Raw genomic sequence first — 27,297 nt, 5'->3', positions numbered from 1 at the left:
CCACCACTTAACACCGTTTGGGGATCGTTCACAAGGAACAGTTGAGAAGAGAACACCGGTTTGGCTTCGTAGTTCTTTCATGTGAAGTTATTTAAAATCACTAAACTAAGCTGCAGTGCTCTGTGGTGTAGTGGTTAGCGTGCTGGACAATTCACATTATATTTTCACGTTCGCACCGACCTACCGTAGTCGTTTTTTTTTTTTTTTTTTTCCTAAACAACTGGAATGGACTTTTCTTGGTGGCTGAACTGTTAACGTTGCAGATGTTTTTTTTTGTTTTTTTTTCACACTTTATTTTCCTACTTTTACTCATGACTCCGGGTTTGATCCTTCCTACTTACCTACCATAACATTTTTTAAACCCCCCCCCCCCCCGTCCCGGAAACAAACACTCGGGCAACGCCGGGTACCCCCGCTAGTATTTCAATAATTGTTAAAAACTTTGTAGATGAGTACCCTCACCTAAATCCCACTCTTCCATGACCCCCCCCCCTTAAAAATTTAACTAGAATAGTTAAATGTTATCTTCCCTGGAAAATGAGTAATCATTTTACATTAAACTTATATGCGAAACTGATCCCAAATCTAAATTGAAAAATAATTGTTCTTTTTTTCCACTCAAGTTATTCAGAGTGTTAATAAAGAAAGTATCATCTCTCTTTCTTTTTTTTGTGGATGGGGTGGGGGTGATTTAGTTGAAGATTTTCATCAACATTCAATAACTTAATCTTGAAATTTGTAATCGCATTACATTTTATAATTTATCTTATGTGAATTTGATTTTTGTGAAAATGGTTGAAAAGTAGTAAGTTCATGTGGCAACAGACCCCTCCCAAAAAAACATCCTTTATTACTATGACTTAACCAATGGTCATCATCAACAATAATACGAACGAGTTAATATTTTATGCTTTTGCTATTTATTATTTTCACATAATGCCTTTTTCTATTTAAAAAACAAATTATTTTTCAAATATACTAATAATGGTTATAAATTATTCGTTATTGGATAGTTCTTCATTTTTTGTTAACTATTCTGTCCTTTCACATCGCCGGAAATTATATTACAGATAAAGCTAAATATCAGGAACTGAATCTGATTGGTCACCATCTGTTGTGGACTTTGAATCGGGAATTCTTCTGGTTTGTCAAACAATCATGGCTAAAATTATTTATTTAAGATATTATCTCCCAAATATTTTAAAATTATTTTTGTATTAATTCGCTTAGTGCTCAGATGCACAAATTTAAAAAAAAAATTGATTTTAAAGTTTTCAAATTGTGCTCTTCCCTCTTTCCTCCAAAAAATTAAATTAAAAATTGAGAAATTAAAGCATAAAATGCAAGCACAAATTTCAAGATTATTAACGTTTTGGTAAATATTCTTGATGGGGACTCTCAGCTAGGCCATTAAGTTTGGGTAAGTCACAGGATTAAGGAAGTTTTTTTGCAGTGGGAAGGTTGTTGGACTTAGTTTTAATCTTAAACTTATAGTATTTTTGTAATTAATTCGATTAAATTTTTAAAAGATAAATGATTAAACTTGCAATAAGTATCATACACTACAGTTTACATATTTTCTTTTGTATTCAAGAACTTTAAGGAATATTTTAAAAATGTCATATTTAAATAATTGTTGATAAATTTTTAAATGAGTACTCTCAGCGAAATTCCAATTCTCTAAAAATTGAGATTCTTCTTAAGGGGAATATGTGTTGGGAAAGAAAGCAAGTAGGTGCAAAAATAACGTTTTTTGACTTGAAGTTGAATGTCAAAAAACATTATTTTTGCACCAACTTAATATTTTTTAATAAATAAGATTTGTTGCTGACTTTGAATTAGGTATTCTTTTGGTTGGTCAAACCTTAATATTTTTTATAAAGTCCTTTTTAACATAGGAAGGGGAGGTAATGGTTTTGTTATCTGTTCTGTACTTTCACCTAATAAATTAAATGAATAAAATAAAATGTAGTACTAAACTTGGCAACCCAAAATAGGAGCATCATATGCTGCTGACTTTGAATTCTGTACTCTTCTGGTTTGTCAAATCTTAATATTTTTAAAGATTTTTGTGAAAATGTTCTTGGGCAATGAATATAATGTTGCAGGTTCGAATATGGGAATCAACTTTTAGCTTTGAAATATGAATAAGCATTAAAAAAATTTTTACTAACAGAAGTTTTAACACAAGGCATATAGTTTTTATATTTGTGCGGGTGTGCTCTTCTCTCTCTCTCTCTCTCATATATATACATTTACTACAGATGCATTAAATAACTGAAAAAAGTTTAACTCATGTATATTTTATTTTCTTCTACTTGGCATTGCCTTGGAACACTGAAATTGTCATTATCAACATTATTCCTCATACTTTAATTCTGCCTTTGTGCTAGTGGTTTCCTAACTAACATCACAGTATTATATTTGGTAAGTGTGATGGGGATGTAACAGAAACTTTTGTTCTACTGAGTTGTATGGGGAAAATTGATTTTCACAGGCCAAGATCACAGTGTAGTATCTGTTCTGATGTTGCACTTCACCTTTTCTGTTCTTGGTCGTTGGAGGAGAAGTCCTCCATGACTGAGACAATTTTTATTTTTGTTTCTATCCAGAGTACCCCTTTTTGAGAAGCTGGATTTTCCCCACATTAAAAACCGACCTTGTGTCTAACTTTGCCCTCGTGGGGAGGCAAGTAAATAGGAACATTAATTACCTTGTTCTATTTTGTAAGTAAAAACATGGAGGGGGTGTAGAAACATTTCGTTTTTTACTAAGAGTTGTCCGGGAATAATAGATATAAATTACAGTATTACATTTTAAATCTCTTTGAACTATTTTTCTTCTCCACATCATTCTTCTTCATATTAGCATAAAAGTGGGTGAAGTAGGAGAACAAAAGTATCCAGGATCAAGACTGTCATTATATTTTGTTCTACTCTGTTGTCCAGGAGCGATAAATAGGAGATTACCACATTACATTTTAAATGAACAGCTTTGGTAAATGAAGTAGACTTTTTTGTAAAGCATTACAACAAGAGCAATAAATGGACAGCAGATAAGTGAGAGTTGTGGAGAGAGATTAATGGAGGAGTGGAACAAGAGAAAGATAGAGGAGCAGCTAGAGAGGAAAGAGGTACGAAGCTTTAATATAAAGATATTACACATACTATTTAACTTCTATTTAGCTATTTTTTTATGGATCTGGGCAATGCCAGGTAGCCCTGATAGTCTATTATATAAAAAGGCAGTTGTCTGTGTATATCTGTATGCTTGTATGTCTATCTAAAAATCCAAAACTACTAATCAAATACCCACAAAGCTTGTTTTCTTGATCAGTGTTGCTCCAAATTTTGAGAATAAATAGATGGGGGAAAACGAAGTCACTCGGCATCAAGAACATCATTGTGTTTTGTTCTACTCAGTGTTGTTCAAGAACAATAAATGTAATATTACAGTATTTCATTTAAAAAGGATTGCTCTGGTTAATGAATTACATTTTTTTTCAACACATTAAAACAAGAGACAGAATAGGATGAAAGAGAATGAGAGAGAGGATGGAAAAATGGAGAGAAAGAAAGTGAGAGAAAGAGAGAAGTTTTAATATAAGAATATTACACACTATTTCACATCTATTTTGTTCAGGCAAAGTTAGTCAGATTCTTGCTTGTTGTCATCGATACGTTTTTCTTCCTACAAAATGTTTTAATCTGAATAGCTATTTTATTTTATTAAACGTTGGTCCTTGTTGTGAAGAATAATAAGATGTAAGTCGACTTAAATGCAAACGGGACATAGCTTACTGGTAGATCATCATTGTGAGGCTAAAATATGTAGACACTACGTATTGTCACTATGGTTGGATTCAATTTTCATTGTCTTTAACTTTCATTGTCTCTAGCTCCTTATATAAAAATATATCAACCCATACACATTATAACCTATGAAAATCCTTTCACACTTTTTAGTTTTAATATTTGACCTTTCATGAGCAATTCCCAACCCTGCTTGTCTAGTCCTCAATTTATGCCTTCATAACCCCAACATTAAATCTGAGGTGGCGGTCAAGAATGCCAGGATCGACATGAAGACCCTAAATTCAGCTTATCATTTACTTTGTGATCAAGTTTCAAGAACGTTTAGATTTTCAGGAACAACAAAATTGACAGATGCACTAATAGTTCACAAGAGAAAATCACTAGTAGGTTAATATGTGCAGAAGACAACTGGTGAACAAGCAAATTTTGCTACTATTATGCATAGACAGCAACATGGATTAGTTGACCATACCAGCTATTTGTTTGCAACCAAGCATTCTTGGGTTTATGCTAACCTTGCTTGTTTTGAGAAAGCAATCATCCCTTTTCCACTGCAGAGATAGCAGACAGCGTGTCTGTGATGCTAAAGTGTTGGAAAGCGGGGAAGAAAGAGAAAAAAAGTATGACAAAAGAAAGGGGAAATTGATTTATTGGCAGAACAATGGATAGGACATTGTATTGGATATTTATCAATGTTGTCGGGTTTTTAGTACTTGAAGAGTAGTCTCTCTTTGACCTTTATTTTTCAATAATGTTAGAATTGGGTGAGTTATTTGCTCTTTGACTATTTTTTACATAACAGGTATGTATGCAATGTGTCTTCCCCCTATTTCATGTAAAAATAAAGACGTGTCTAATCTAACAAAGATTATTAATTAACTCAATACATTGTTCACAAAGGCACACAAAAGGAAGCTAACATTCAATTGTTCAGCAAGGTGTGGTAGTTAAAGAAAGAGAACATTACAGAAACTGTTGGGGTCAACGATGTTGATGAGTGAGCAGCATATCGTCTTACAAGCGGTCCTTCCTTAATGAGGATAGCCATAACTACCAGAGGAATTGGGCAATTTAGTCATTGAACAGAATTCATAATAAAAACGATTTGCATAAGAAGCCAAGAATATCCACACAAATATAGACAGAATCCAAATAGATTTTAATTTAATATTTTTTCGTTTTTACAATTTGACTTTTTCTTAATGTACATGCCCCGTTTAATATTGTATTTTGCCTATAAGTGGTTTCTGTCATGACGTTTGATTGATATTATAGTTTTTTTCTGTTAAGTCATCCATCATCTTTGCAATAAGTATCCATGGAAGCTTACTAAAAATCCCATCATACTCATCAGGTTAGTCTCCATCACTGTTCAAACCATTCGAAGGTGGTGCCAGCTTAAGTTGTCAATCATCCAGTATTTCCTGGTAAAATGTTGTGCTGATAAGAGCAGGGAAGGCTTTCTTTCAAATCTGTTCTAGTTTGAAAATTGATTTCAGAGTTTTAAAGTTGTGTTCTGTCTCGCCTACAATCTTTGGAGTCAGCTTCAATAATCTTGATAATACACACGTCCGTTCACATAACCTGCGGTCTTTTAACTCTGGTTGTTCCTTTTATGCATCTTGCATAAACTAATTTGCATAGAGTTTGCGGTACTCACATATGATCGTCAAATACAAAAGCAATGTTGCCATTTTAGCTTTTTTTTTTTTTTTTTTCTTAAACGTATAAACACGACATCCACGCTAGTCAGGGTAAGGTACGATTTCCTCTACATCGGTAAACTGTGATAAATCTTCATTAGTTGAAAAAAAGAAAACTGCTCACTTATCAAAAAAAAAAAATGAAAGCTTTGTCTGATTGATAGCAATACTTATTAATGGCAAATAATAATACCAGAATTATAAAAACCCAATATGTGTCTTAGCAGTGATTTGAAACTAAAGTTTTCATTTAGAGAATTAAAGAGAGTTAATTTGAAGCTCTGGCAGGAATTTTCAGCCTCAGATCCTCTATTTTCCTATCTGTTTCAATAATATTATTGATTGCACTTAGTTTCCATCTACTCTTGTTTTCCACAGTATTTTTGATCGTAAAAATAAGTGCATCATCATCATCACGTCTTCTAATATTCAAAAAAAAAAAAGTTTGTTTCCAAGTGTATTCATAATTCACGTCTTGTATATTTTCTCAAGATTGTTATATTCCAAACTAGCAGGGAAACCTGACATCACCCAGAATAAGGATCAACGAATGTTCCACACATCCAATACTTTTATTGCCATTGAAATCAATGATGTCACCCATTTTGTAATCGAATCAATAGATTGCGTACTCTAGTCGAGGACTCCCCGTGGTGCATGGTAGGAAGCTTCACATGTCTCCCCACAGTGACTTAGTCTACATTGCACTGTAAAGAATCTATTGTTGATTTTATAAATTTATTTTTATATAAAGGCTTGAATTAAAGTTTAAAATGCAAAAGTCAAGTATCATAATTCAATTGTGCTCTAAGCAATAACATTTACTTTGAATGCGCCCATCTTAAAGAACTTATTGCTGATTTTATATGCTTGTGCAGTGATAAAACTTCTTAAATGCACTTGTGATGTTAGGCTGTATAAGGGTGTTAACTTTAGTCAAAATCAGAATGTTCCTTGTTTAACTGGATATTTTCGATTTTTGATACTTATCAGAGGTATTTCAATATAAACATAAGAATATTCCCAATAAAAAAGTATATTTGTGTAAAATACCAGAAAAATTGGCCCCGCTGGTTCATAGTCAGTAGGGAATGAACTTGCACACGTAGACAAACTGCTTTTATATATAAGTAAAGTTACAATTTCAGACATCTTTTAAATCACATCAAACCAACTTGGCCCAAAATTAATTTGGATAAAACATTCCTTTTTTGTTTTTAGGACAAAAAAAAAGATAATTTTCAAATTTCTCATTATACCGGTACTTCTAGTGTAGTAAAATTAATCTCAATATTTCTACACGCATACCAACACATTTCACTGTGACTATTGGGCATTAAAATTCAGTTTCAAGATCAGAAGAAATTGGTGATCTTCGACTATGCTGTAAGATCTCGACAATGAAAAATAAAATTGCTTGTATCACTCTGAGGAAGGTTCATGGAGCCGAAAAATTGGATTAAAAAAAATAATAAATAATCTATTTAAAAAAAAAAATCCTGCATCGTGTTATCTGGTTTATTAATGAATTTTCAAATGTTTTAGTATGTTTATTTTAAACCTTTTTTTTTTTTTTCTGGGAATTATAAAATACATTTCTACATTTCATTCAACAAATCTTAATTGCAGTCTTGATAAAAGCTTTGATTTATAGTAATAAATCTTTTTTATTTTTCTCCTGGTTTTTTGTTTTTTGTTTTGGTAAATTATTTGTTTGCTTTTTTATTCAATTTTTTGTTTTTTTTTATTCTAAAATTCTTTATTCTAAAAGTTTGTCTTATTTAAAAAAATTTTTTTCTTTTTCTGTCTTTTTTTTTTGTATGCTGCTTCCAGTTGATGACGTTCCCTGCTGTTCACCGATGGACATCTGAGATCCAGGAAGGCATCTATAACATGCTACAATTGTTGATAGATTTGGTTGTGGCTCGGTTGCAGCATTTACCTGTTCCAGTTAAATTATTGGATGTACTCAGTATGGTAAGTTAGTTTTGCTGGACATTTTCTGCATCACAACATTGCATCTACGTTTATGAATTTTTGAGATGATGGTTGATAATTCATATTTGAATTCTTGTTGAATGTCATTTGCACAATGTTTCAGTTGATGTAATCACCGACCTTCTTCAGATGTACCTTGTTGAACTTTGAAATTTTTGTCAAAGGAGTCTGCAATAAATTTTGAACAAAATCCTTAATCCACGCAAATAGCATGCTCTCATGCCATTAGCCATGAACGGGTAAAAGTCTTAAGTAATTTGCAATTGTATTCTTAGTATCACCCACACTGAGGATTAAACCTTCAACCTCAAGACCAGAAGAGTGTAACTTACAACTGAATTTTATCAATTTACTAGACTACCCATGACCCGTTGGGTCAGTATGTTATATTAGCTATGGAATTCATGTATGAGCGTGACACTTGTGGCGTAAAGTAAATATTTTTTTTTTTAACATAACAGAAACATTACTATGAACATATATTAAAATGAAAAATCACGGACGGATCACTCAAACATGAAAAAGAAATCCTCCCTATTCGTGTAAAGTTACCTATTTTTCCGAATAATTGCTCAAAAATCGAAAATTAAACATGATTTTCCTACGAATCGAACGCCGACAAGTCATTTAGCAGCAAAAACACACATGAACCTACCGATGAGAAATATAAGAATGAAAAACCCATATTGGAATCCTTCAACCAAGTTATAGAAACTTAAAATCTGAAAAAAAATAATTAATAAAACCTGAAGCTAAAAAATAAAACCTAAATAAATAAAATAAAACTAATACTGAAACAGATTAGTAAATGTGTCAACAAATTCACCATTCTCACACAACTATTTTGTATCTAGAAATGTAAACAAAAAATAAAAAGGAAGGAAAAGGGACGGATAGAGAGGAGTAGTAGTAATAGTAGTCTTGGCTTTACTACAATTGTTCTTATGTTCGTCAACGGGTTAAAGTTGTTTAGTTGTAAGAAAATAGTGACAGTATAGTTGTAATAAAGAATAGTTGTAAAACACCCCCACTCTTCCCATGTTAAATAATAATTTCAAAATAATAACATTAATATTTCAGTGTGCAGGTCAAAATCTGAAAAAGAAGCGATTTGTGTTTATTTGTTTGTTATGGGTTGATTTTTATGCGCGCATGCGCAACCGGATGTCGTAAACCGGAAAGTGGGTTACATCACTCGTTACAAGATCATTTGAGTTTTATAATTATATAGATTGCACCACAAATTCTTGCAGAAGAGTTTCATTCGAAATTCAGTGCAGATTCCTGAGTTTGACAAAGATACACCTGAAGAAAGTTTGAGATTACATTAATCGAAACATGTGAATAACATTTATGGTGAGAAAAGTAGTTTGAATAATACAAATAATATAAACAGTACATCCAGTTTGGGGACAAAATATCAAACAACTTTTTCAAACCAAAAGAACTTTTTAGTTTTTCTCAGCAAATTTTCTGCCATATACTATGCATTTTTTTTTTTTTTTTGTTATGGAGATTTTGGCCGTGACTTCTCAGCAGAAAAAGTATAGCAATCTAAGATTATCGAGGAATTTGAGAAATAATAAGCCTATAACACACCTCAGATATTGTTCTGCCGTTTGTGCATATTATATTTGCATGACATATCTTGATTTTTAATCCTATTAATGTCAAAATCAGACGGGGGGGAAAAAATGAGTTCATTTTATTTATATAGAGATAATCTTTAAAAAATTGTCACTTGCAACCTGATTCTTAATCAATGCATTTAATCATTGCGGCATGTGTCTGTGGATAATTTTAGTATGAATTTTGGACATTTAAAAAATTTCAGCTCAAAATTTTGTATGGTTTCCAAAGTTTGATGTAAAGATTCCCAAATTCGAAAGTGCACTTATAAATGAGAGACTTTGTTGGCCAAAACATTGTGATAAAATAACAACCAAGTCTAAGTAATACAAATGATAAAAACTGTTTTTGTTTTACAAGAATTTCTTGCAATCTGTGCTAAAAAAATGGAGTAAATTTGTTTTGTTTTTGTTTTTTTTTTCAAAAAAACTAAAAGATTAACAATTTGTTTGATGTTTACTAATTTTATTAATCCAAACATTGTTGGGCTTTATGACATGTCAAACTTGGTTGAGTCACTTTATATCAAAACTGCACATATGTGTGTATGTTTTGTATACAAATGGTTTTAATTTTGAGGCCTGTAATTAATAATGAATGGGATTTTGACATGTATAATGATTCCAGATTAGGTAACTACAATGTGACTTCACCCCCCCCCCCCTCAACAATCTTCTAAATTGAGGCCTCGTCACCAGATGCAGTTTTATGTCATACCTAGAACAAATACAAGGACCCATGGTGGAGTGAAAATTTGGTAAAATTCAGTTGTAAGTTACATTCTTCTAGAGGTTGAAGATTTAATCCTCAGTGCAGGTGACACTTAAAATATATATAATTGTGAATTACTAAGGATTTCTACTTAGTCATGGTTAACCGAACCAGAGCATGCTAGCTCCATGGATTAAATAAAGAGTTCCATTTGAAATACTCTACAGATTCCAGAGTTTGAAAAAAGATTCCTGAATTCGAGAAGATACACGTGAAAAAGGTTGAAGCTTCCATCAACAAAAATGTTGTGAAAAGTAATACGAATAACCCAAATAATGCAAGATTCTATTTAATCCATAGATGAATGGGACGTTCACAGGTACAACCACTCCGCGTCAGACCAAAGAATAATGGCAATTAAAGAGTGTGAATATCACGGTTGTAGATTAACATTCATCCTCAGGACCCAATTAAATAATTTTAAAAGTATTTCTAAAATAGTTTCTTTAAACAACTTTGTACCTTTGATTCATTAAAAACTCAAAAGTAAAGGGAAGATATTGAGATTCTTGTCCAGAATTCACTTTATAATATAAATCTATATATCTATAAAAGTGAACATGTCTGTGTGTCTGTGTGCATTTCCCTACGCAATAACTCTGTCAATTTTAAGTCTACAGACTCGAAATTTTATATACAGGGTACTGATATTTGGGAAAATCGTTTTGATCGGTTTTTGGCCAGAAATTTGGCTGTTAAGGGATCAAAGTTCAACAATTTGACCTTTGAGAACTCTACCAAGCTCCTCCACCAATTTTGGGTCTAAACACTTGAAATTTTAGATATAGGTTCCTTGGACATGGATCTAAATTAATAATTTGATTTGAGCCCCGAACAATAAATGTGTAGGGGTCATAATAGGGGTCAAAGTTAAAAAAAAATTGACCACTTTTTTTTTTCTTTTGCTCAACATACACCTCCAAACACCCGGGCAATGCCGGGCTGAAATGCTAGTATATATATATATATATATATATATATATATATATATATATATATATATATATATATATATATAAAAGTGAATGTGTCTGTGTACATTTCCCTATGCAATTACTCTGTCAATTTTTAGTTTACAGATTCGAAATTTGATATACAGGGTACTAAGATTTGGGAAAATTTTTGTAATCCATTTTCAGTCAGAAATTTGGCTGTTAAGTTCAGCGTTAAAGTTCAATAATTTGATCTTTGAGAACTCTACCAAACTCCTCTGCCAATTTTGGGTATAAACACTTGAAATTTTAGATATAGGTTCTTTGGACATGGATCTAACTTAATAACTTGATTTCAGCCCAAAACAATAAATGTTAAGGGGTCACAATAGGGATCAAATTTAAAAATAAATTTGACTGCTTCGGTCTCTACCAAATTACTCAGACAATTTCTGGTCTAAACATTTGAAATTTTACATGAAGGGTATTCAGAGATAGGGCAAGCTTGTTAATCAGTTTGGGTAGAAAATTTGAGCTACCAATATATAAATTTATGTATATTGTCATGTCTGCCAAAAACTTTTGACAGGGGCAACGGATTTTCACAAGATCAGCATCGTTTTGAAGTTCGACCCTTCAGGTGACAAATATCGAAAAATTGGCTACAAAACATTAACATTTCCACCCTCAACTGGGCACTTTTCAACAGGGAGGGGTCACTTTTTTCGCCAATATTTTCGAAAGTCATCTATTTTTGATTTAATTATTTTTTTTTTTATATATACATGGGGATCACCACTTATCAAGGCCCGGAAGCCACTCGGGGATAAGGGTTATTTTGTGTACAATAATCAATGGGATAATATCGTAGTAATAGTTGGTATTGGAGATTTGATAAAGTGTCTTACTTAAGGGGGCGATTAATCAGGAATTTGTTTATGTTGGACTTGAAGACATCCAAGTTGCAGTCAGGTGAGAAACAAGCAAACGGAAGAGAATTCCACAGGCGTGCACTTCTCAGAAAAAAGCTATGTTCATGGAATCTACATTTTGATTTAGGCACAGATAAAGAATGGGGGAAATTACTGACAGTGGTTTTAGTTAGACAGGTGTTTATCATGAAGGATTGGCAAGGAGGGACCAGAGATTGGAGCTCGGACAAGCACTTGCCATGGAAATAACGATAAAACAAAGACAGGCTTGCAATATCTCTTCTGTGGGAGAGAGGTTGCAGGGAAGAGAAGAGAGCATCCCCCACTAAGCCACGAAGTCTACAGGGTGACTCCCCCCCCCCAAAAAAAAATGGGCCCCAAATATAATTAGCCCCTGTTTCTTAGTGTTTTGTTCGAATGACATGAAACTTTGGTCATAACTAGTTTATTATATTTAAAACATCACATCAAAACCCTAGGGTCTTTGGCCTTTTTTTTCTCCGTTGACTGGAAAATGCTCAGAAAAACAATCGAATGTCCTCTGTTTTTTTGGATCGCCCTGTATTTTGTACTTCGTCAAGACAGGATAGGCTGTTTTTAGAAGCTCCAGCCCAGATGTGGCAGCAGTACTCCATCTTTGGACGTACTTGGCTTTTATAGAGGTAGAGAATTGCATCAGTAGTGAGATATCTTCTGGAGCGGTAAAAGGATCCCACCATTTTCCCAGCGGCCCAGGCAACAGATTTGATATACGTGTTCCATTTCAGATCAGGAGTAAAGGTCAAACCCAGGAGCTTGTCAAAACATAGAGCCTCCCCAAAACCAGAGCCATCCATTTCAATTGATGCTAGATGAGGAACAGAGCATTGATGATGTAAAGATAGGAGCTTGGTTTTAGATGCATTAAAAGTAACCAGCCATCTCTTCCCCCACTGAACCACGCGCTCAAGATCAGAGGAGAGCGAATCAGAGAGAGAGCTTGTCATTTACGGCCTTTGATGTGTTGCCGTAGATGGTTGTGTCATCAGCATAGATGTCAACGAATGATTTAAGTATGTGTTTTGGGAGATCATTGATGTAGATCAGGAAGAGAGTTGGGCCCAGGATGGACCCCTGGGGGACTCCAGCATTAATACTGTGGGCCTCTGATTGCTGCCCATCAACCACTACGCTTACGAACCTATGATTTAATTATTGAGAAAACATTTCCAGTTATACCGTAGCTGGAAATCTTGTGAAGTAGGCCCTTATGCCAAACCTTATCGAAGGCCTTTGATATATCAAGAGCAATTGCCCTAGAAAGAAAGCCTTTGTCAAGAGATTCACTAATCCTATGTGATATAACTGTCTGTTAGCACATCAGCTGTAGATTTTGCAGAGTAGAAACCATATTGCATTTTAAACTTAAATTAAACCTACGTCACTTCCGGTTTGGCAGTGGTCGTCACAGCAAAGACGTCAGGTTTTTTTTTTCCTGTTCTTTTCCTCCTTCGTGGTACGGGTTCGAGCTTGCCTTCCTACTACCACTTTTTTTTTTTTTTGCTCAATACACCCCTCCAAACACCTGGGCAATGCTGGGAACCCATGCTAGTAAAAAATAAAGAAAAATCTGTATATGATGTATGTACCCGCAATGAAACAAAAATGTCACATTCCAAAAATCATGCAAATTGATCAAGTAGTTTTAGTTTTAAAGGGAATTCATAGGCATTACAACATAAATCTCACAAATGTGAATTATTGTTGAGTTATCTTCCATGTCTTTTGAGATCTTTTTTCAAAATCGCAAGTAAGACGGTCACTCCTTGGATACTCATTTAAACTTGATTTTTCTTATTTATTTTTCTTTTTTAATATAAGGGAATTTTGGATAAGAAGCAAAATTTGATTTTTAAATATAATGATTAACATGCTAGTAACCTTGGGAGACACACAGAAAAGAAACTGTAAGGACTTCTATTGCATTGTCTTTTCGGGGAAATGTATGCATATCACTGACAGTCCACTAAATTCCTTTCAACAATCAAAACACTGAAGCAGTGTTCGTTTTATGAACAGACTTAATGATTCCACAAAATGGTAAAACTGAAAAAGATCTTTAGGAACCAAATTTTTTTTTCCCCACCGTTGGATGGAGATTGCTTTCTAAGCTACAGTCATGCCTTTTGGTAAAACAATTTAGATTCCCTTGATAGAAAACAGATAGATTCTTAAATCTTCTGAACACAAGATTTTTGGGGGTGGAACTTTCGCAAGAAAAATTGAGGTTGAATTTAATTTTTATATGGTAGTTTGATTTGCTACAGACATTATTAGCTTTTGACATCTTTTTCTTGACAGAAAGATATGAGAAAACATAAGTTTCTCCATTATTGTTTTACATGAATAACTTGTACATTTTATTTCATGGGAATAATTTATTATGTAAGTTTAATCTTGTTTACTGTAGTAGGCAAACTATTAATAAATGAAATCTTTTTGCTTACTACAGCATTTTACTGTCTTATTCTGTACATGTGTCTGTGTTGTCCGCGCAATACACAGTGGTTCTTAGCAATAGCCAACATAATCAGAATTAACTGCTAAGCTAGTGTTATGTGGCCCATGGCCCTTATAGATAACAATGAACTCTTCCTCTTTCAATAAAGACCGGAAGAAAAAAGTATCAAATATACTAATTTTATAGAACAGAACTCAGTGTCACTAATAAGTAATACAATATCAAACCCATTAGATCCTATAAATAAGATACCAAATAATTTATTTTTTAAATCTATAAGATAATATATAATAGTACTGCTTACTGCTGAACTACTTTGAAGAAAGGATTAAATTTGTTTATATTTATCTTCTCTCAGAAAGTTGTTGACATTCTTAAAAATTCTTGTGAAATTTGTTAAAATTCTATTTGTACCATGATATCTAAACTTATATAAATGAGTCTTGCAATAGTAAGCCACTAACTTATTGCCAAAAGCGCTATGCAACTCTTTGTGTGAACTGCTTTGCGCTGTACCAGAATTTATAAATTTTATCTTAAATGTATAGCCCCTTGATTTCTAAAATATATCGCATGTGCACAATGTCCTATTTAGAGGAGAGTTAATATTTCGCTTTCTAAATAAAATAATCGTTTTCTTTCACCTTGTGTATTCTAACCGATTTTAGTCATTATACAAAGTTTTCAACTCGATAGCAAAAAATTTAGATACCCTGGGATTTAATGGGTTAAGGAATATTTAACAAAGATGAGGAAATTCTAGCAGAGGAAGAACTGTGTGCTTCATAAATAACAAAATAGCATTACAACAAAAATTTCTAAAAGAAGAATATTCATGGAAGGAAATAATGCAAGAAATATAACAGTAATATCTAAGTAGAAACATAGAGGTACGAAGCAGTTGTTCCAAACACTATCACTCTCCTTCATAGTTCAAAAACAAGTGAAAGATTTTATCAGCTTAACTGCTACATGTTCTACTTGTGATGCTACATGCTGAAGTTCTAATTCTATTCTAATCCTAGCTATGTCTTCAAAGATAAATACAAATGGCAATCATGTTAAACATAAACACCAAACTTATTTACACTTAAAAAAAACTAAGCTTCTAGTAATCTCTCATAATTTAGAGACATAGTAGGCATATAGTGAAGCCCTAATTCTACTCTTTAATTTCTTATGGAATTTTCAGATTTCACCTTAGCCTAGCTTTATGTGGAAAATTCCGTTTTTAATATCATTTTAATGCATCCTTCTCCAATCTTGTCTTTTATTCAATGAAAATTCACTCATGCAAATCAAATAAGTTTAAAACCGCTACCCACTAAGAGGAGGCAACATGTCAAGCATTACAATCGTCTTCCTATAGAATATACAGAAAATTTTTCTTCATTTTATAATTAAAATTTTCTTTTTTAATGCACAAATATTTTTTATTTGGGATTTGTTTTTATTGATGTATTTTATTTATTTGTTTGTTGTTTATTTTGTTCATATTTTTTGTTTATTTTATTTTTTTACTGTTGTTTTTGTTTTTTGTTTTTTCTTTTGTTTGTTTTTTCCAGGCATTTGATCAGGATGCTGAATTTCATTTTAAGAACCGAGCACGACAATGTGACAAGTCTTACTGGAAAGAGAAATTTGGAACTGGAGAGCTTTATGCAATCAACAGTTCCGCAACTGGAAAGAATGTATGTTCATTATTTCAAAAAATTCAAAACAAAATTCAATCCTTAAGTAAATCTGCTATTCAAACAAAATAACCCCTGTTTCTCTTATCCTTTATCCTTTAGTCCTCACATTCAATGAGAAAGGGGAAAGAATTACTGTTGTCTGGTCTGGATTCTATGCATCCCACACTTATCATTGACTAGTTGAAGTAGTGTGTGTGTATATATATATATATATATATATATATATATATATATATCAAGTGTCTTCATGCCTTGTCTGAAGCAGTTTCTATGGAAAAAATAGTCTTTATTAAAATATTGGTTCTTATCCAGAATTCAACCTACCTCACTCAGAACATAGATTTAGCCATCGATGTTCAACCATTGCTGGGTTTATCATTGATGATCTGAACTTGTTATGAACATAGTGTTGCATTTTTCTCGTCTCATAATTGAATTCTAAATCTTTTAATACTTTTTTGACCTTTCCTTCCATTCTCTTTTTTAACCTTTTCTACCATCCTGACACCAAATGCTCTGTTGATCCTGGCCTTTAGCTTGTCCTTTATATTGCAGCTGGTTCAAACTCCAATTATTTTACAACATTAGATCATCAATTATGTTTTTTTCTTCTAATTGTTTCCTACTATTCCGTTTTTACCAACCTCCTGCTTACACTAAGGAAATCTGAAATCTCCTCTTTTGTCGTTTCAGTGCAGATTTTATGCGATACTAGCCATACCCGGCCACGCGTTGCTGTGGCTCAGTTTGTGTAAATGGAACCCCTCCCACACACACACACACCAAAAAGAAAAGACCATTAGTTTTTTTTTGTTTTTTTAAAGGAATTAGTGTAGCAAACTTTTTTTTTTCATTATAGAAAAATATCCATAAAGAAAATAGTTATGCATTTATTTATTTGTTTGTGGACTGTTATCCTCATCTCCTATAATGATCAGAGCAAGAGGATAGTGAGAGAGAGTGTGCAAAAGAGAGAAAAGGAGAGTTGGGAAGAATGTATACAGAGAAAGAGGGTGGAGCTACTGTTGTAGGTAGTGTTGACGCCGTAAGATTTTTGTTTTCTTTTTTTCGGCATAAAGAAATGTACAAAGCGAGCGAGTAAGAAAGAGAGGAAATAAAACCTTTTGTAAATAATGTTGTTTTTTTTCTTCGGTTTCGCCGTGAAATGTTTTTTAAAAAGAAATGTAAAAAGCGAGAGAGAGAGTTGGGAAGAATATATACAGAGAGAGAGGAAATGAAAACTGGTGTAGATAATGTAAGAAAATGAATGCAGTAATTTACTCAGAGGGCAAAAGTAGATACCATTGAAACACCATGTTTGAATGGTACATTAGTGTTATTTTAGCATGCAAATACATTAATCCAGAATATAGGAATGATCAGAGCTCAGCCAATCAAAATGAGTGAAATTAGTCTTTGGAGACTTTATTATTATTTTTGAATCGGAAAAGGAAAAGATTATTTTATGTCTGAGTTTATGATCCTGTTATAAAGGGTGCAAGCACAAATATATATATATATATATATATATATATATATATATATATATATATATTTCCTCCTGGTGTTGACTGGAGATGGTAGGAGGTCTTGATATTCAGAGGGAAAAATAGGAACTACTTCCTCTAAAGATGGTTGTGATTGTGATGATTTTGCTCCTAGGATGAAATGTAGGATTTTATCATAATGACTAATTGTGTCTAAAATGTTGTTCTAAAGTTACATAAGATAGTGGCTAATAGTCTAGGCATAATAAATTTGTATGTGGCATTTGTTGTTGCAAACCTACAATACTTTGGTCCAGAGGGGAATTTCTGCAATCAAAATATTATATATGGAGATGACATGTAAAAATATTTCTTTTTTTAATCTTAATTAAGTCTTACCATGTTTGAAAGCTGATTCCACTTTTCAAGTTTAAAAATTTGTTGATTTTTGAAAACAATAAACAAGAAGAATTAATTTCAAATTTTAGCACTCTCTTCTGACTCTCAACCTAAAAGAATGCTGAGAAATCTTCGTTCTGTTTCTTTTGTTCATTTCAACTCGGAAACACCACATTTAGATGAGGATGAAGTTTTTCATGTTCTTGATTACCATTGAGAACATGTGGCTCAGCATTTTCAAAACAAAAAAGAAATCCTTATCTGTTTGGAATGTTCAAAAGAGATGGTTGTTTTCTCTTTGCTTCTGTAAAAATTTTCAACAATTATATAATGCTACTGTGCTTAAAAGAAGGGCAATGCACACTTATATATAAAAATATAACAAATACATAGGATATTGCCAAGGCTGCTGCAAAGAAGGTGGACTCCCTTTACTATGCTAGACAATTACTCACACCAGAGAATAACCTATATCTTTACAAAATCACAGTTTGCCCATGCATGGAGTATTCTGAACTCTTGCGTTTACCACTAGTCTCTGGCAGCATCAAAAATAGTCTCAAATCTAATAGATCCCACACCAATCTCCAGTGATGTCTCATCACTGCAATGTTGCATCCCTGTGTCTTGTTCCAATATTTTAAATGTAATGTGCTCTGATGAACACATAACATTATGCTCCCTCAACTAACCCGACAAGCAGCAAAATCCCACTCCTTCACTGCTGAGATCCCTAGATGTCAGAAAGCCTTCTACTGTAATAGTTTCTTCCCTTGGACTGCTAGACTTTGGAATTTCCTCCCTGTTTCCTGCATCCCTGACTGTACTAACCTGCAGAAATTTTAATGTAATTTGAATAGACATTTCACTGTTCAACTCCCCACACAGCCCCCTGTTAGCCATGATCCCAAATAGTATTCCCTTATGTTTCAAGTGGAAATATGCCTTGTTTCAAGCAAAAAAGATTTTTAAAAAAAATATTTATATATTTTTATTGTTTAGTTATAGCAGAATAAAGAAAAGTGTGTGGGGGGGGGGGTGCGCGTTGACCAAAGTTGATGTCTCAAATTTGCTAGAGACTTTCACTAGTTCAAGGCAATTAATATAATTACATTCTTAGCTGGCATACTCATTCTAGGATTTTGTTATTCACTGTAGGACAAGTGGATTCCAGCTGTGTATTATTTGTTTAGCAAATGGATGCAATTTGCTACGCTGCATCCTTCCAACCAGGTGTGTTGTCTCTGCATCAACAGTCGGATGTTATTGTTTATAGGTTTATAGGTGCTATCCGTCATCCACTTGCTTAAATTCTTGTCATTACTAAACTCCAGAGATGCATATTCAACACAATCCGAAATAATTTGCATAAAACCAAATGCAAGAATTCACTATTATAATAAAAAATTCTTTATGTAAATATTCTTTTTTAATCTTAAGACATTTTGAATTCCATGGTCTGATCAATAGGATTTTTTAATGATCTTCCAGTTTCCTTCTTCTTTCTTCTCCTCTTTTTCTACTCCTTTCTTCCACTTCCTCTCCTCCTCCTATCTGTCTTCTCTTCCTTCTCTTTCTCTTCCCTCCCATTTCCCCTTCCTCCTATTTCCCACTTTCCTTTCTTTCCTTCACCTCTTGCGCTTCTCCTCCCCCTTATCTTCCTCCCCCCATCTCCTTTCTCCCCTCTCTTCATCCTTCTCTGTCCCACGTCTCTATACCACTTCCTCTCTCTCCTCCTCCTATCTCCCACTTCCCCTTCCTCCATGAATGGAAGAAAAATGTTTTTGTTACTGCTTTTTTTTAATTTCAAAGTCTTTGAAATATTTTTATGTTGAGTTTAATTATCATTAATTTATTGTTTTAATTATTAGAAAATAAGATCTTCTCATTAGTCAATCTTCAGGATTATTTTCTTTTTACTAGAAATGTAGAATAAATATAAATGCATGGATTGAATAAACACCTTTTTATTATTTACTAACGGTCACTATCTGGCATTGCCCAGGAGATTTTATTTTCATTTTTGTTTTATTTTTTTTAGGTTTTTTAATTATTTTTTATAATAGGATTTGGAAAATTTAATTTAATTCTTACAATATCATTTGGTCATGAAATTATTAATTGAACCAAATTATAACTATAAATAATTTTTATAAAATTATTGGGTACTAATCCAGTCACATTAGCATATTCCAGTAATTAGCAGCAGGAAAATTTGCCAGAAAAAAGTATCAAACGATAAATTTAAAATCCTGAAAAATAAAATCTTACCATAACTTTAATTATATGAAATAATTTTTTTTTTTTTTTTTTTTTTTTTTTCAAAATATATTGTTTTTTTCTTGGAGCAAATGTATAAAAGATTTTGTTTTATAAAGATGAAAATATGGACACAATTATGAATGAAAATCAAATATTTTGTTTTCATTGAAAGTATCTAAGAAGTTTTTTTTTTTTTTTTGTAAGAAAAATTTCAATAAAATAAGTTTTTTTTTTTTTTTAACACTAAAAACAATTTTTTATGGAAATAACTATGAATAAAAACAACTTTCTTTTTTCAAGAAAAGTATCAGAAAAGGGATTTTTTTTTCCTAGGAAAGTTTCAAATAAAAAAAATCTTGCTTTCGTGGGGAAGGGGATGAATAATCTTTTTTTGTAAGGGATGGAATTTTAAAACAAATTGAATTAAAACTTGTCTGCTTAGAGCTGATTACTGATTGGCTAATCACGTCAGCTTTTTTAGCCACTTTTCTGCCAGCTCACCATAAATTGCAGAATGATGCCGACTTGACCTTCGGTCAGGTTCTGGATCAGTACCGATTACTGGATGTAAATGATTTCCAAATCCTTTAATACTGGAGGAATTTCTAAGAATTTTTAAAAATTTAAATAATGTTTTATTGTTTTAATTTTTCTAAGCAAACCATTTTTTTTTTTTTTTTTTCAACTATTAACAAAAGATTAAAATGGCTGACTTGTTTACAAAGAAGCAAAAATGAATGCTGGTGGATTTAGTACTTCATACTATCACATTTTTGAAATTAAATAAGTAATCAGTTAATGGTAAAAAAAAAATTTTAAGTAAAAGTAAGAAACATGCATAATAACATAAGAAATGGTCACATAATTCATATAAAGATTCTGACAAGGGCATTAAAAATAGACAATGAAGTCAATTGCAGGATAGCCAAGGCTAGTGCTGCTTTGGACATCTCAAAACCAATGTGTGCGAGTGTAGAGGAATTCGGCTACAAACCAAACTTCAACTATACCAAGCTGTGATTCTTACATCCTCATGTGTGCTTGTGAAACTTGGACTGTATATGTCAGACATGCCAAGAAACTGAACCATTTCCATATGACTGCCTCCGTAAATTGTTGAAAATCAAGTGGCAAGACAAGATACCGGACACAGAGGTTTTAGTCCAGTCAAACCTTCCGTCAGTACACACAGTTATAGCAGGGTCAGGTTCGTTGGGCAGGTCACACATGTTGCATGCCTGATTCAAGGCTCCTGAAACGGTTCTTTTAGGTGAACTGTCCAAAGGAAAAAGACTCGCAAGAGGACAGTAGAAATAGTTCTAGGATAATCTGAAGGTTTCCTGCAAACAGTTCAGTTTGTATTCTAACTTATGGGAAAAACTAACCCAAGACGGCTGTTCCTGGCGTGCCGCAACTCACAAAGGGGACTACAATTGCTGATTTGCACGCAATGAAGAACTCGACATTAGAAAAGACAGAGGAGTCAACACCTCTCCTACAGAATTATCCCACAGGTGTCCAACATGCAAATCCATCTAACAAGCCATTTTCGAACCTACGGAACAATTGTATGATCTTGGACAAACGATGGATGAACATCATCATAAATATAAAGATTAGTCTTATGTTTTTGTTAGATGACGATTGATAATTTGGTAACTATGCAGAATAAGGATTGTGCCATCATTAGGCAATTTATTTAAAATTCTGGAAGGTGTTGAATGAAAGTTTCATGATTTTTTTTTTTTTTTTCATCGAAAAACTGGCCAATTTTTGCAATGAAAAATATTTAATTTCTGTTATTACGAAAATAATCTGATGAGAAATTAAAGGAAACATGTAAGCAATATTCTTTTTGTTATGAAGAAAATACAATGAAAAATTATTGGACAATTGTATAAAATTTTAAGAAAATTAAAATTAAAATTTAAAAAAATCATTGTAAGGTAAGTTTCATGAATAAATATTTAATTTTGGGATAACAAATAACTTATAGCAAACAAAAACTTTTTATATTTTTTTATTTTTTGGTTCTTAGGATTCAACTTAATTTAAAACAAAAAACAAAAATACAAAAATATCTTTATAATGTACGTACTCATCATGGAATGGAGATGTCATATTCCAAAAATTACATAAATTAAGTAATTTTATTTTGAACTAAGAAAATCAAATTTTATAATTTTTAATAATGAAAAAGTTCTAATTATTTTGAATACAAACAAAATCTCTCTAGTCGAATTGAGTTATTGCCCTTGAATTTCGCATTCTAAAACATGGTGACTCCTGGTTTGCTCATCATAAAATTTGATTTTCTTTGCTAAAAAAATACCTAATCAATTTATGTGATTTTTGGAATATGCAATCTTTGTTCCATGATGAGTATGTACATCATAAAGATTTGTCTATATTTTTTGTTTTTAATTAAGCCGCATGTTAAATAAGAACAAAAAAATCATAGAAAAATAAAATAAATCAAATAAGATTGTAGTTTCACTGTAGGTTTAAAATGAAGAAATATTTATCATTTTATCATTAGTACCAGCATTTTAAAATTAAGTTTAAAACAAAATTAAAAAAAAAAAATAATTAAAAAAATCATTTAGGGCATCGGAAAATAGGCACAATTTTTTTGGATTTCAATAATCAAACATGTTCAAATTTTTCTGATTCCAATTAATTATCCCAACACTACTAGATACTAACCTGCAACTACCACAGACAGTTCTGGGCAGGTGATGTGATCTGCATCAACCTGATACTGGTTGACGATAACAAATCGATTGCATTTTTATGTAATACTTAATAACAGCAGCATCACCAATTTTTTTGAGAACACTTGGTTCCAGAGCCTTTCTGAAGTAAGAGTTTTGCAGGACCTTCCAATTTCACCATAATAAGTTTGGTATTCATACACAATACAGACTGTGCTATTTTATATAATTTTCAAGTTTTATGGTATCTTTTGTTTATTAAATTGTTTCGTGAAAGTACAGAGTAATTATAAAACGCCTTTCTATATTAAGAATGGCTTTCTAAATATTATTTCAGCAGGGTGTGTATTATGCATAAGTACATTAATTTTGGCTACATATGTGCATACATGTTTCTGTAATCACCTGCGTTGGGGGACTACGTCTTCAGGCCAAGAATTACCGTCGAAAACTGATATTTCAATCAAAAAACATTTTCCTATTTCGTTTGTAAAGTTAGAATGTAACCTGGGTGGGAGTCATAATGTGGTGAGAGGACAAGTGAGGTCTATGTATGTCTATGTGTGTGTGTATATATGCGCGGGTGTAGCAAGGTGTAGGCGTTTATAAGTATATTAATATATATATATATATGTACATGTGGAGTTAAGATAACTTTCAAGGTTTTATGTTTATTCTTATTTTGTTTGTTTATTTGTTTTTATTTTTTATTTTTTATTTATTTTTTATTTATCTGTTTTATTTACCTTATTTTAATTTTAATTTTATTCTTGCATAGTTATTGCCTAGTTTCAGTGCGTGTGTGTGAGTAAAATAAAACGAACAGCATATATTCACTTATGAATATCTGTATTAACATGTGTGTGTGTGCATGTGTTTGTGTGTGTACGTGTATGTGGGTGGATGGGTGTTGATTGAAAGACACCGGTCAGTACTCAGTGACCATAGGAAATGTTTTTAATTTACAGACTGTAAGACAAAAATACTAAATTCTCAAGTACCTTATGCCATAAAAACCAAAAGATGGGATAGATAGAGAGAAAGGGAAATGAAAAAGAAGATGTTTATTATCTTCAAAGACCTCACTTGTCCTCTCACCGCATTATGACTCCCACCCAGGTTACATTCTAACTTTACAAACGAAATAGGAAAATGTTTTTTGATTGAAATATCAGTTTTCGGCGGTAATTCTTGTCCTGAAGACCTAGTCCCCCAATGCGGGTGATTACAGAAACATGCATGTACATATGTAGCCATTAATGTTTGTATAAATAAATTTAATATACCTGCTCTGTTCACTCATTAAGCACTCTTTGGTAGACACATGTTGTTTCATTGGATGTACTTCTAGGAAACTAAACTCTACTGGCTATATTATGCATAAATACTATAAATTCATCCAAGCACTCTTGATCAACTCATGATCATGACTGATTGCTAGAAGTTCTTTCAGCTTTTTAACAAGAATTAACTGGTGTTTACATTTAACACATCACAGCTTCCACTTTAATTCGCATCTAAAGCCATGTTCAATGTAAGCAAAATAAGGTACAATCTCAAAAGGGAGACTACCATAAGAAAATGCAGTGTAAACAAACAAATTGATAATATACTACACACTCAGCCATCTGTTAAATACCCTGTAAACTAGTCTGACAGAAGCAGAATTATCAATTGCAGTTGTGTCCAGATTAATGATGATGATGACTATTAAGAGGTACTGATGAACTCATTGTACTTGTACCCCCTCAACGCACATACCCCTGACAAACTCGTCTAGCAGCAAAATCCCATCCCTTTCACTGCTGAGATTCCTAGATACTAGAAAGTCTTCTACTCTAGTAGTTTCTTTTCTCTGACTGCTAGACTTTGGAATTCCCTCCCTGCTTCTTGCTTCGCTGACTGTACTAACATGCAGAAATTTAACTATAATGTGAATAGACATCTTGCTGCTCAGCTCCCCACAGTCACTTGTTAGATACGATCCCAAATAGTAGCCCTTTCATATCGAAGTGGCAATATGTTTTGTTTGAGGTAAAAAAAAGGGCCTGTAATATTTGAAGGTACATAAAAAGAAATAATAGGAAGAAATGAATTCTAAACATAAAATCATGATTTCATGACAATACAGAAAATGCACATTTTGTTAGGGATGTGCTATTCAATGATAAATGAACAAAGTTGTTTAGTTCTTTGACCATTGTCTGTGAGTTGGTTGATTCGGTCAGAAATAAAATTTTTGTAATGGTATCCAGATGTTGAATAATGAGAGACGGGCAATGGCAAAACAAGCAAAACATACAAACATAATCTCATTTCCTAATGTAATCTCCTGCCTGTAAACATGGTCCTAAAATATTAGCCCTTTTATGTCAAAGTGGTAATATGCTTTGTTTGGGGTCAACATGAAAAAAATGGGGTGGCATTCCATCAATTAAAAAATCGCTGTTGCACCTGTAATTGTTTTCTATGTGGAAAATAGAATAAATCAATTAGTCATGAAGAAACTTATTTAAATGTTATGATAAATAATAATATTTATAATATAAAGCTGAACGTCTGTGTGTGTGTCTGGTCACGAATAGGCTCCGATATGGTTGACTATTATAGAAAACTGATCACATATAATGATAGAAAATGTATCGAGACACAGGAATGGGTATGTTTGATCTGGCATAATGATGATTCATTAAAATTGTGTGGTCTGCGTACGCGCCTGGTCCACAAAGTATGGAAATAAAAAATTTTAAAAAAAACGTTTACAAGTGTTTTTGATATTGATGTACATAAGAATACTTTGATAAGTATGTTTTAACTTAGATAGGGATGGTATAATAAAATTGTGGGGTCTGCGTTCGCACCTGGCCTCTATAGAATGGAAATAGGCACAAACTTTAATAAACACTTTTCATATCTATCTGCGTAAGTATACTTTGATAATTATGTTTCAGTTTGAAGAAATATTGTATAATAAAATTATGGGGTGTTCGTTCGCGCCTGGCCTCCATAAAATGGAAATATGTCACAAAGTTTAACAAGGTTTTTTAATATAGATCCACAGAATATTGTGATAAGTGTTTCAGTGTGAACAGGTATGGTATAATAAATTATGGGGTTTATCTATTTTATTTTTACTTTCATCATATTTTACTTTGGTTTTGATACCCCCAAATTCGAAGCTATCTCTTTACAATCCTTCCTTTTCATAACCTATCATACTTTCATAAATCAGAGTCCATTTTCTGTAGGCTGTTTTTGAACCCAGTCAACGACGGGTACTTTTGCTAGTATGTATGTATATATATATATATATATATATATATATATATAATGTATCTTTTTTTTTTTTTTTTTCAAGTTTTGGAGAAGGGCCTCAAATTTTGTATAACTTAATGTTTTGGCAGGTGAAAGTCTGACCATACATCTTGTAATATACAAAGCAGAAACTGTGTAGATTTTTTTTTTTTTTTTTTTAATTTTCATAATTGTAAAAGAATCACAATTATTTTTGTTTAAAATAAAATGTTAACATTTTTTTTTTTTTTTTTTTTTTTTTTGTGAATCTTTTTTTAGGATCCTTATGGTTGGCTGACAAATCTTATAAATCGTGTAAGTAAAAAATTTCAAATGTTTTTTTTATCATTAACTCATCACATTAAATAGTTTTATTGAAATGTAATTCTCAATTTTTTATTTTCTTTGCAATTGTGCGAGACATAAGCATTACAAACAAATTATAATTTTTTAACAATGAAAATTGTTTACCGGAATTTCTTAATTGAATCCTTTTCATTTTTCTATTCGATTTAGTTTGCATACAAACACGGTTTTGATCACATTAAGAAACATTTGGACCGTGAAGACTTGGATGCACCAGTGAGTCATTTTTTTTTTCCTAAGTTTCAATTTCTTTTTTTTACTTTTTAATTTTGTTTTACTTAATTTTTTCATTTTTTGCTTTTTCATAAAAAATTTAATTTTTTAATTTTTAATTTAAAAAAGATTTTTACTTTTTAATTTTAAAAAATTGCTATATTTTATACTTTAAAAAAAATTTTATTTAAAAAAAAATTTAATTAAAAAAACTGGTTTTACTTTTTAATTAAAAATAAAATTCTTTATTTAAAAAAATTTTTTGCTTTTAATTTTTAAAAAAATTCTTTTTTTTACTTTTCTACTTTTTAATTATTTTTTATTAGTTTAATTTTTTTTTTCATCTTTAACTGATGCAAACTTCAGTTTTTGAATAATTTATAAGTGAGTCTTTATTACCCATGAGGCCGTCATAGTTCATTTAGCTAACTAATTCATATGAATCAGCATGATACAGATTTTTAGACCTTTTTTTCATATTGGTTTCTCCAATTCTTTCAAGAATCAGGTGAGAGAGAGAGAATTTGTCCATCGGAACAACAAAGACCATCTGATCATTCTAGAGATGACAGATGACTCGCGCTGGGA

At 32.1% G+C, this 27,297-nt stretch overlaps 1 protein-coding gene across 3 annotated transcripts in view; it reads left to right on the top strand.

Annotated features, from left to right (window-relative positions):
- LOC145300914 (ubiquitin carboxyl-terminal hydrolase 24-like) overlaps positions 1-27,297 on the top strand; it is a 237,514-nt gene that overhangs the window by 69,610 nt on the left and 140,607 nt on the right. For all 3 annotated transcript variants that reach the window (XM_080144530.1, XM_080144529.1, XM_080144528.1), the window contains exons 4-7: positions 7,352-7,495; positions 15,846-15,971; positions 26,410-26,445; positions 26,647-26,712. In XM_080144530.1, coding sequence (XP_080000656.1) covers positions 7,352-7,495; positions 15,846-15,971; positions 26,410-26,445; positions 26,647-26,712 — 372 coding nt within the window. The remainder of the gene's footprint in view (positions 1-7,351; positions 7,496-15,845; positions 15,972-26,409; positions 26,446-26,646; positions 26,713-27,297) is intronic.

This window comes from Euprymna scolopes, chromosome 2 (genome assembly GCF_053919585.1).
Source record: "Euprymna scolopes isolate OS-2025 chromosome 2, ASM5391958v1, whole genome shotgun sequence".
Lineage (NCBI taxonomy): Eukaryota > Metazoa > Mollusca > Cephalopoda > Sepiida > Sepiolidae > Euprymna > Euprymna scolopes.
This window is presented reverse-complemented; position numbering and strand designations above follow the sequence as displayed.